The sequence below is a fragment of the Lepidothrix coronata genome, unplaced genomic scaffold, assembly GCF_001604755.1.
Source record: "Lepidothrix coronata isolate B3197 unplaced genomic scaffold, Lepidothrix_coronata-1.0 Scaffold305, whole genome shotgun sequence".
Taxonomy (NCBI): Eukaryota; Metazoa; Chordata; class Aves; order Passeriformes; family Pipridae; genus Lepidothrix; species Lepidothrix coronata.
Window position 1 is genome coordinate 489,649 of NW_016690485.1, and position 9,736 is coordinate 499,384.

General features: G+C 65.7%; 3 protein-coding genes across 4 annotated transcripts in view; 1 reads left to right on the forward strand and 2 right to left on the reverse strand.

Moving 5' to 3' along the window:
* Positions 1–179: 179 nt before the first annotated feature.
* MTFP1 (mitochondrial fission process 1) lies at positions 180–2,838 on the reverse strand. The gene is made up of 4 exons (XM_017837511.1): positions 2,740–2,838; positions 1,047–1,174; positions 743–966; positions 180–390 (listed from the first exon to the last, which is right to left on the reverse strand). The coding sequence occupies exons 1-4, from the start codon at positions 2,789–2,791 to the stop codon at positions 315–317; spliced, it is 480 nt and encodes a 159-aa protein (XP_017693000.1). The 5' UTR covers positions 2,792–2,838; the 3' UTR covers positions 180–314.
* The window catches only part of RNF215 (ring finger protein 215), a 15,848-nt gene continuing 7,829 nt past the window's right edge, over positions 1,718–9,736 (forward strand). The window contains exon 1 of the mRNA XM_017837509.1: positions 1,718–1,780. Coding sequence (XP_017692998.1) covers positions 1,733–1,780 — 48 coding nt within the window. The 5' untranslated portion in view covers positions 1,718–1,732. The remainder of the gene's footprint in view (positions 1,781–9,736) is intronic.
* On the reverse strand, positions 3,423–8,979 carry SEC14L2 (SEC14 like lipid binding 2). Of its 2 annotated transcripts, none has more exons than XM_017837498.1 (12): positions 8,897–8,979; positions 7,193–7,268; positions 7,054–7,097; positions 6,807–6,866; positions 6,518–6,586; positions 5,328–5,423; positions 5,091–5,151; positions 4,932–5,015; positions 4,684–4,790; positions 4,468–4,607; positions 4,209–4,378; positions 3,423–3,787 (listed from the first exon to the last, which is right to left on the reverse strand). In XM_017837498.1, exons 1-12 carry the CDS (start codon positions 8,948–8,950, stop codon positions 3,636–3,638), a joined length of 1,113 nt encoding a protein of 370 aa, XP_017692987.1. In that variant the 5' UTR covers positions 8,951–8,979; the 3' UTR covers positions 3,423–3,635. The 2 variants fall into 2 exon arrangements, with proteins under 2 accessions (XP_017692987.1, XP_017692986.1); XM_017837497.1 differs by having other exon boundaries at positions 6,518–6,706.

Consider the following 9,736-nt stretch of genomic DNA (forward strand, 5'->3'; position numbering starts at 1 on the left):
AAGAGACGGAGGGGCTACATGGTGGGGCCACCAGGGCTGCTCTGGGTAGGTGAAGACCCCCTGTCCCAGGGTGGAGATCCCCAAGATGGGTTGGGTCCCAGCCAGACCCACGTGTCCCCCCAGGAGGGTACATGGCTCCGGCCCAGCTGTGGTGGCACCTGAGCATCGCCCAGCAGGGCTCACGTTTGAAATGGTTTATTAGGACCAGTGTGGGGCAGAGCAGCCGCTCCGGGGTCATCACTGGAGCGAGGGGTCACAGTAGGTGGGTCACAGCAGTGCCTCGGTTTCCCCAGCGTGTGCAGGGCTGGAGGGGCTCAGTGGGGTGTCGGGGGCTCTCCTGGTGTCCCGTAAAGCTTGCGGAGGCTGGAATCCATCAGGAAATCCACAGTCCTGCGGCAGGAGAGGGGACAGTGGGGGGGTCTCAGGGAGGTCCCTGTGGTACTGGATGTGATGGGGGATGGGTGGGGCTGTCCCTAATGACCCCAAGACACCAGCCCCACCAAAACAAGGTTTAGCACAGCTTCAGTGTGCTAATCCCAGCTCAGCTCTGGGTAATCCCCATCCTGACAGGGACGTGTCCTTGCTGGACTCCAGCAAAGCCCCTCTGGGGTGGAGACACCCCCCCAGCCCCCCATGCTCCCAGCCCCAAGCCCACATTGAGACAAGTCACGTTCCATCCCTCGGATGCAGGGATGGGGTGGTGGTACCTGCCTGCCCCCCCGCCCACGGGTGTCCCCGATACCTGTCGATGGGGGTGATGATGAGGGGGATGGCCGCCAGCCCCAGGGCGGTGGTGGCCCAGCGGCGCAGGGGCAGGGGCCAGCGGGTCAGGGTCCCCAGCAGGGCCAGCGAGGCGGCGCAGAGCCGGTTGATGGTGAAGCCGGGGATGGCCACCGAGGCCAGGCCCTGCCACACGAAGGTGTCCACCACGGCCACCCCCACCTGCGTGGGGTCCTGCGCGTGGGCCTGGGGGGACACGGGGTCAGTGGGGGTCAGTGGGGGTCAGTGGGGTGTGTGGGGGTAGGTGGGGATGGGGTGGCACTCACGGTGGCAGCTCTCCGGCCCTTGTCGATGGCGTCGGCGGTCACGTAGGCAGTGGCCACGCCGTAGCTGGCCCACACCACCGGCACCGGCACCAGCGCGCGGAACGACTCGCCCACCTCGTTGGCGTAACCTGGGGGGCATGGGGGGGTCAGCACGGACAGGGACAGGCTGTATACCCACGTCACCGCTCCAGTGTCCCTCTGTCCTCCCTCGGTGTCCCTATGTCACTGTAAGCAGAGGTGGATCCTGCATGGAGGGATTTGGAGCAGCTGGGTCTCCTTGGACCCCACTGCCACCAGACAGCTGGGCTGGGGGTGACCAGTGACAGGGCCCAGAGCCCAGTGCCAGTATTGGTGTCTGTGACTGGTGCCCAGTGGTAGTACTGATGTGTGTGACTGGTGCCCAGTGCTGGTATCAGTGTCTATGACTAGTGCCCAGTGATAGTAACTGGGTTGTGGTCCCCAGTGTCTGTGGATGGTCCCGGTGGATGGTCCCAGTGCCCAGTACAGGTGCTGGTGCCCAGCACAAGTGACAATGATGGGTAGTTGGTGCTGGTGCCAGGTTGTGGTGCTGCTCTGCAGTGCTGGTACCTGGTGTGCAGTGCCAGTGCTCAGTGCTGGGGTGTGGTGCTGATACCCAGTACCCTGGGTCAGTGTTGGGGGTCAGTGTCCTGTGCAGTGCCCAGTACATGGGGCTGGGTGTCAGTGCCCAGTTTCTGGTGTGGTGCCTGGTGCTGGTACCCAACACAGTGCCTGGTACCTGTGCTGCATGTCTGTCAGTGCTCTGTTGTGCCCAGCAACCAACATCAGTGCCTGGTTCCTGCTGTCAGTGCCCAACACCAGACGTCAGTACCCAGTGACATCGCGCAGTTCCCGTTGCCCTGTGACAGCAGCCGACAGCCGGTGCCAGTGCCCAGTGCCAGGACCCCATACCCACTGTCAGTGCCCCCTGCCCCGGGTGCTGGCACCCGATGTCAGGGCCCAGTTCCCAGTGTCAGTGCCCTGTGCCATTGCTCAGTTCTTGGTGTCAGTGCCTGCTGCTGGTGCCCTGTGACAGTACCCTGTACCCAGTGGCAGTACCCGGTACTGGTTCCCGCTGTTGTGCCCAGTGCTGGTGCTGGGTATCGTGCCCTGTTTCCTGTGTCAGTGCCTGGTTCCCACTGCTGGTACCGGGTATCAGTGCCCTGGTTCCCAGTGCTAGTACCCAGTGCCAGTGCCCAGAGCCAGTGCTCAGTTCCCGGCATTCCTGCAGCTCCTGGTGCTGGTACCCAATCTCAGCCCACAGTTCCCGGTGTCAGTGCCCGGTGCCGGTACCCAGTTCCCGATGTCAGTGCTCAGTGTCAGTGCCCCGTTCCCGGTGTCATACTCAATGTCAATGCCCGGTCCCCGGTGTCAGTGCCCGGCTCCTGGTGTCATACTCAATGTCAGTGCCCGGTTCCCGGTGTCAAGTGCCCGGTTCCCGGTGTCATACTCAATGTCAGTGCCCGGTCCCCGGTGTCAGTGCCCGGTTCCCGGTGTCATACTCAATGTCAGTGCCCGGTTCCCGGTGTCAGTGCTCCATGTCAGTGCTTGTTCCCGGAGTTCCCGCAGTTGCCGGTGCCGGTCCCCCGTGCCTGTGGGTGCCCGGTGTCCCCCCGTGCCTGTGGGTGCCCGGTGTCCCCCCGTGCCCGTCGGTGCCCGGTGTCCCGGAGCTCACCCATGTATCGGACCCACGTGTCCCGGTACACGTCCTGCTCCGCCGCCCCCATGGCGCCCGCCGCTCCCGCCGCATGCCCCGCCCCCTCCTCGGCCCCGCCCCGAAACGTCACCGAACCCCGCCCCCCCGAACGTCATCAAGGGCCCCGCCCCGTTGGGCCGCGAGATGGCGGTGGGGGCGGGGCCTGGCTGCGCACGTGACCGGCGGTCACGTGGAGGGGGACACGGGGGCAGTTGGGGGGGGCAGGAGGGGCAGTTATAGGGTGGGGGCAGCACTTATGGGATTGGGGGCAGCAGGCAGTTCTGGGCCTGGGGGGCAGCAGGGGAAGTTATGGGGTTGGGGGCAGTTATAGGATGGGGGGCAGTTATAGGGTTGGAGCAGTTATTGGGGTGCAGCGGGGGAAGATCTGGGACTGGGGTGGCAATTCTGGGCCTGGGGGGCAGCAGGGGCAGTTATGGGTTTAGGGGGCGGTTCTCGGGCTGGAGGGTTAGTTATGGGACCGGGGTGGGGCAGTAGGGGCAGTTGTAGGGTTGGAGGTCGGTTATGGGGCTTTGAGGAAGTTTTGGGGCAGGTGGGCAGCAGGAGCAGATCTGGGGCTGGGGGACAGTTGTGCGACTGGAGTGGCAGATCTGGCGCTGGGGGGCAGTTCTGGGCCCGAGGGCCACAAACCGGAGCAGACCCCGCTCAGTCCGTCCCTTTACTCCCCACCCCAGGCAGCAGCAGCAGTGGGTGGGCGCAGGGCCCACGTAAGGCACAGAGATGGGGGGGGCTGCGGGCGCTCGGCCCCCTCCGGCCGCGCTCAGCCCTCGCCTCAGTCCGTCAGCTCCGGGGCTCAGCCCCGGCTCCATCCTCCTCCGAGGGAGCTCCCGGCCATCCTGGGGGCCCGGCGGGGGGGTCTATGGGCTGTGGTTCAGGGACACCTCGCCCAGCCGGTCCCCCAGCTGCTGGATCTGCTGTGCCGAGGCGGTGTCGGGCAGCAGCACCTCCACGGTGTAGCTCACCTTCTTGGAGTGGAGGAAGCTGTACGTGTTGTCGAACCGCAGCACGTCTGGGGGAGGGATGGGACGGGGGGTCAGGGACACGGGGGAGCACCCCGGGGTCAGAGACAGGGGGAGAGCACACCGGGGGTCAGGGAAGCAGGGGGAGCACCCCAGGGGTCCCCCCCAGCACCCCAGAGTCAAGGACACACAGGAAGCACCCCCTGAGGATCAGGGACACGGGGGAAGCACTCGTCGGGGGGCAGGGATATGGAGGGGAGCACCCTCGAGGGCCAGGGACATGGGGAGCACCTCGGTGGTTCCCCCCAGCACCCCCGAGGGTCAGGAGCACGGGGGGAACACCCCGGGGGATCAGGGACATGGGGGGAACACCCCGGGGGTCCCCCGCAGCACCCCGGGGGTCAGGGACAGAGGGGAAGAACCGCCGAGGGTCAGGGGCACGGGGAGCACCCCGGGGCCGGGGTCACTCACAGATGCCGGGCGTGGAGCAGGTGAGGGAGCCGTCCTCAGGCACCATGTGGGCGTTGTAGCGCTGGTTGGGGAGCACCTCGGTCATGTCGCCCGCCCGCTGCCGCTCCCCGATCTTGGTCTTCATGTACACCCCGAAACCCACATCGGCGCCCTCCGAGCGGAACTGCCACCTGCGCCGGGCACGGGGGGCCTGCGGTGGGCTGGGGGCACCGCCAGGGTGTCACCCCCTCCCCGCCCCGCGGCACCGAGCCCTGCTCACCTGAGCACGCAGCCGGGGAAGAGGATCTCGTACTCCACCTGGTGGGACGACCCCCGGTTGACCACCACCGAGTGCTCGTACTGCTGTGCCAGCTGGTCCCGCACGTAGTAGCTCTGCGGCACGTCCCCCCCGTAGTTGATCTGGGAGGGGATGGAGGATGTGGGCATGGGGGAACCACCTGGCACCCCTAAGTAATCCAGCGGGAGCCTCTCCTACCTTGCTGGAGCACTTGGGGTCCCCGTCGGGGTCCGTCATGGTGCCCCCGTACTCCACTGGGATCTGGTCAGGGTCGATGTACTTCTGCAGGACCTCCTTCCAGTTGGCTGGGGGGTGACAGTGGGTTTGGGGGGGCTGTGAGCCCCAGCCCAGCTGGGGAGCCCCCCGGGGTTGGGGTATCCCCCTGGGTGAGATGACAGCAGAGTGTCACCCCTGTTTTGGATGCTCCAAGGGGGGTCAGGACTCACATCCCAGCACCACGACCTTCTTGCGCGTGTCCTCGCTCAGGAAGTGCTTGACCAGGTTGTAGGCCACGGGGAAGATCTTGGGGGCTGGGGGGCGGTGAAGGGTGTTAGAGGGGTGTCAGGACCTGGACAGGGGGAGCAGGGCCCCGGGGCTGAACTCACCCTTCACAATAAACAAGCGCTTGAGGGACTCCGGGAAGTTCTCCTCGAACATGGACAGGAGCTGCAGGATGGGGGGAGCTCAGGTCACCCATCCCATGCAGCCACCAGGACCCCCACCCCAAAATGCTGGGGGCTGCAGGGCACCACAGGGACCTGCTCCTGCATCATCCCCAGGGCCAGGGCTCAGCCTGGATCCCTGTGGTCCCCCAGGGCAGTGGGATGGGCAGGACCCCTCACCTCCCCGTACGCCTCCACGGCTGGTTTCCACAGGTGCTTCAGGCCCAGGCCCTCGCAGTCGTAGATCATCATCACCATCTCCACCTTCTTGCCCAGCTGGGGCAGGAGGATGGGGGGAATTAGGCAAGGGGGTTTAGGGATGGAGTGGTCCCTGACAGGCTGGTCCCCTCCAGCCACAGCCTCCTCCCAAGTGTTGGTGTGTGGACAAGGGGCATCACGGGACCTGGGGGTCCCAGCTGGGACAGGGACATGGGCTGGGGGTCAGGAGCTTGTGAGGATAGATAGGACATGGATATATGGGGCTGGGAAGGACACTGGGTTGTGGGGATGGACCAGAGATGGACATATGAGGCTGGCAGGAACATGGTCCATGGTGGAGTGGACAGGACATGGACTTGTGGGGCCGAGGGGGATGGAATGACCTATAGGGCTGGTGAGTGAGGACATTGGCTGGTAGGTATGGACCAGAGATAGATGCATGAGGACTGTGGAGCTGTGGAGGACATTGAGTGGTGGAGATGGACAGGACATGGGCTGGCAGGGACACAGGCTGAGGGGGATGGACAGGACACGGACATACAGGATATATAGGGCTGTCAAGGACATTGGGTGGTAGAGATGGACCAGAGATGGACATATCGGTCTGGAGAGGACATTGGGTGATGGAGAAGGCCCAGATGTGGACTTGTAAGGCTGGCAGGAACATGGACTGAGGGGGATGGACAGGGGATCCTGGATCTATAGGACCTATAGGGCTAGGGAGGACATTGGATGGGGGAGATGGACAGAACACAGACTCGTGGGGCTGGCAGGGATATGGACTGATGGATATGGACTGGACATGGGCTAATAGAGCTGGCAGCCGAGGACGTTGGCTGGTAGGGATGGACCAGAGATGGATGTATGGGGCTGGGGAGGACACTGGGTGGTGGAAATGGACAGGACATGGACTTGTGAGGCTGATGGGAATGGACCAGGGATGGACAAGTGGGGCTGGGGAGGTTATTGGGTGGTAGGGATGGACCAGAGGTGGACTTATGGGGGATAGGACATGGACCTGTAGTGCTGGGGAGGATGCTGGCTGGGAGGGACGGACCAGATGTGGACTAGTGGGGCTGGCAGGGCCGTGGTCCCATGGGGCTGGTGGGCACAGGGCCTTTGTGGCCAGCAGGGCACAGGCAGGTGCCCACCTTTTGGGTCTGCTGCTCGCACTCGTGCCGCAGCACCTCGCAGTCCCGGAACTTGTTCTTGAGCAGGTCCTGCTTGGAGGCAGAGAAGAGCAGCCCCTTGGCGTCCAGCGGCCCGATGATCTCGTAGCACACCGGGCTGCCCTCACGGTCGTAGCCGCACATCCCCCCGGACATGTACTTGCGGATCACCTGCGGGAGCACGGGGGGCTCAGGGCACTGCACACCCCTGGGGGGGCTCAGGGGGACAGTCCCCTCCAGGGCCACACCCCGGGGGGCCAGGGACACCCACCTCAGGTGCCTCCCAGGCGATGATGTTGTCGGCGTCCATGCGCTTGCGGACCTCGAGGTGCTGGGGGGGGGCAGAGTGAGCCGGGGTGAGGTTTGGGGACCCCATGGGAGGGGGTGCACCCCATGGGCACGTCACCCTTGGGAGAGAGGGGCTGGGCTGATGGCCTGGGGTGCACTCTCCCATGCCAGGTATGTCCCATGCCAGGGGACAGCCCGAGGACACCCCAAAAGCGGGGTGCCCCTCTCACCTTGCGGAGCATCGCCTCTGCCTTGGGCAGGTCGAAGCAGCGCGCTGCAAGAGAGCAGAGAGCTCAGAGATCAGCCCCCCGCAGGACCTCCGAGAGTCTCCCAGCCCCCCCCCAGGGATGCCCCACACTTTGGGGTTACCTCGGAGCCATTTCAGAAGGAAATAGTCGTCCTGAGCGGGCAGGGAGGGCAGCACATCCTGCAGCTTCTCCCGGAACTGCGGGGACAAGAGGGACAGTTGGTGAAGGTGTCCCTGATCCCTCCCCAGAAACCCCAAGGCTGGAGGTTTGTCCCCTCCTTGTGACCCCAAAAACCCCTCAGCCAAGACTGGGACGTTCCCAGGGAAGGGTCACGCCGTGCCCTGTCCCTGCTGCCACCTGCAGCCGGGATCACCGGTCACCTCCTGGCAGGGGACTGTCCCCAGGCTGGCCACCAGCACCGGGTGTCCCCAGGCACTGGGTGTCCCAAGCCCTTGCACAAGGCTGTGTGGGCTGTCACCACCCCACGGGAGCCAGGCTAACCGGTCCCCTCCAGTGACATCCTTTGGGATGGAGCCAGTCACTGTGCATCCCCCTGCTCCAGCGACCTCCCAGTGGGTCACAGCCCCCTGGTGCAGGCAGGAGGGTGTTGGGGTGCAGGACTGGGGGGTTGGGGGATCTGGGATCCCTTTCCCATGTGGCCCCGCTCACCCAGGCCAGGCTGCGGCCCAAATCTCTGTACCAGCCGAGGCCCTTCCCTTAATGAGCCTGATTAGCTTATCTCCTGCTGAATTTAGGGGTAATTAAACCCGGGATTAGCTCCTTCACCCTGCTGGCGGACAGACGGGTTTGGCCACTCGCCTCCCTCTCCTGCTGGGGCATGGCTGGCACTGGGCACAGTTTGGGCTCTGTGCCCCACGCCTGCCCCTGCCCCCCATCCTGGCACCCAGCGGGGTCATCGCCCGCCCGTGGAGTTTGGCTGGGTCCGAAAGGCAGCGATAAGATAAAGGCTCAGGGATGCCTTTGTGGTTGGGGTACAGTGAACCCCAATAAAAGTTGGCACCCCACAAGGGGCTGGCAGAGGTGGGTGACAGTCACTAGTTCCTGGTCCCCCGAACTCTGCAGCAGGGTGGGAGGTTCCTCAGTCCCACGGGAAGGGTGGGAGAGGGAAATGGGGCTCGGCAGTGCCCAGTCCAGGGGGTCACCCAGGTGTCCCCACTGGGCAGCACCACGAGAGGCTCAGCCCGTGGGTTGGGGGTCCAGGGTGGGATGGAGGTGACAGGAAACCCCAGTCCCAGGGGCGCTGTGGTGAGGCAGGAGGTTCCCCAGTCCCGTGGGAAGGATGGGAGAAGGCTGGGGGGTCACCAGCAGGATGGTCCAAGCCAGCGGGATCCCCAGGACCCACCCGGGAGTCCCTGGTGGGCAGCACCATGGTGGGGCTCAGCCCGGGGGTTTGGGGTCTGGGATGGGGAGTGGAGGCAGTGGGAGCCCTCCTGGGCCGGGTTTGGGGTCTGGGGGCGATAGGAGCTCCCCGGCTCCGGCGCAGTGATGATGCCTGTGGGTTTGGGATTCGGGATGGAGGAGCTGGAGGAGCGGAAGTCTCCCGGGGCCGGGAGTGGGAGTGATGCCGGTGGGATTGGGGTGCGGAGCCCCCCCAGGACCGGGAGTAGGGGTGATGCCGGTGGGTTTGGGCTGCGGTTAGGGCGAGCGGAGCCCCGCGGGGCCGGGAGCGGGGGTGATGCCGGTAGGTTTGGGGTGCGGGGCGGGGGTGATGCCGGTGCCCGCGGCGGGCGGCGGATGCGGGAGCCCATCGGGGCGACTCATCGCGGTCCCCCCGCAGCCCCCTGGCCCCCCCGCCCCGGCTCACCTGGGCCAGCACCTCCGCCTGCCGCGGGCTCAGGTCCCCGACGCGGCCGCTCATGGTGCGCTGCGGGCGGCTCTGCCCGGCCCCGGCGGCCGCGGAGCCTCCGAGCACCGCCCCGGGACCGCCCCCGCCCGCCCGGCCCGGCCCGGCCCCCCCGCACACCCCCGCGGCCTTGGACCCTGCCCGACCCCCGCCCGCACGGTCAGCGCCCGCCGCCGCCGCGGGAGGGGGGGTGATGGGCTTGGGGGGCATAGGGGATATGGGGACACGGGGGGACTTGGGGCTGTAGGGGAGCGTGGGGGAATGTGGGGGCTGTAAGGGATATGAGGGACATGGGGGGACGCAGAGGGGTGTGGGGGATATGGTGGGTATAGAGGGTAGGGGGGCTATAGGGGGCTTGGGGCACAGGGAGATATGGGGGCTATGGGAGACACGGAGCGGTGTGGGGGCGTGGGGAGGATGTGGGAAATGGAGGGGTCTAGGGGATATGGGGTCATGGAGAGGCTTGGGGGGTATGTGGGACATGAAGGTGTATGGGGGCTGTAGGGTGTATGGGGGCTCAGGGAACTTGAGGGTATGGGGCAGCTATAGGAGGTATGGGGGACATTGGGGGCTATAGGGGGCATGGGGAGTATAGGGGCATGGGGGACATGGAGGGGTATAGGGAGTACGAGGGCTTGGGGAGTATGAGGGGCATGGAAGGGATGAGGGTATGGGTCTGTGGGGGTTATGGAGGGTACAGGAGGGTGGGGGTCCTCTGAGAGTTTGGGGGGCACAGCAGGGCAGGGGGGTTGGGTGGGGCAGGTGTCAGGGAGAGGGGACAGGGATGGGGACAGGGATGGG

Excerpts from the sequence above, each read along its gene's own strand:
- SEC14L2 (XM_017837497.1), bottom strand. The coding sequence starts at position 8,950 with ATGAGCGGCCGCGTCGGGGACCTGAGCCCGCGGCAGGCGGAGGTGCTG. Across the intron at positions 5,016-5,090 it reads GCGCTTGTTTATTGTGAAGG|CCCCCAAGATCTTCCCCGTG; the intron begins GTGAGTTCAGCC and ends ACCGCCCCCCAG. Across the intron at positions 4,379-4,467 it reads TTCCCCGGCTGCGTGCTCAG|GTGGCAGTTCCGCTCGGAGG; the intron begins GTGAGCAGGGCT and ends TGCCCGGCGCAG.
- MTFP1 (XM_017837511.1), bottom strand. The coding sequence starts at position 2,791 with ATGGGGGCGGCGGAGCAGGACGTGTACCGGGACACGTGGGTCCGATAC. Across the intron at positions 967-1,046 it reads AGGGCCGGAGAGCTGCCACC|GCCCACGCGCAGGACCCCAC; the intron begins GTGAGTGCCACC and ends GTGTCCCCCCAG. Across the intron at positions 391-742 it reads ATCATCACCCCCATCGACAG|GACTGTGGATTTCCTGATGG; the intron begins GTATCGGGGACA and ends CTCCTGCCGCAG.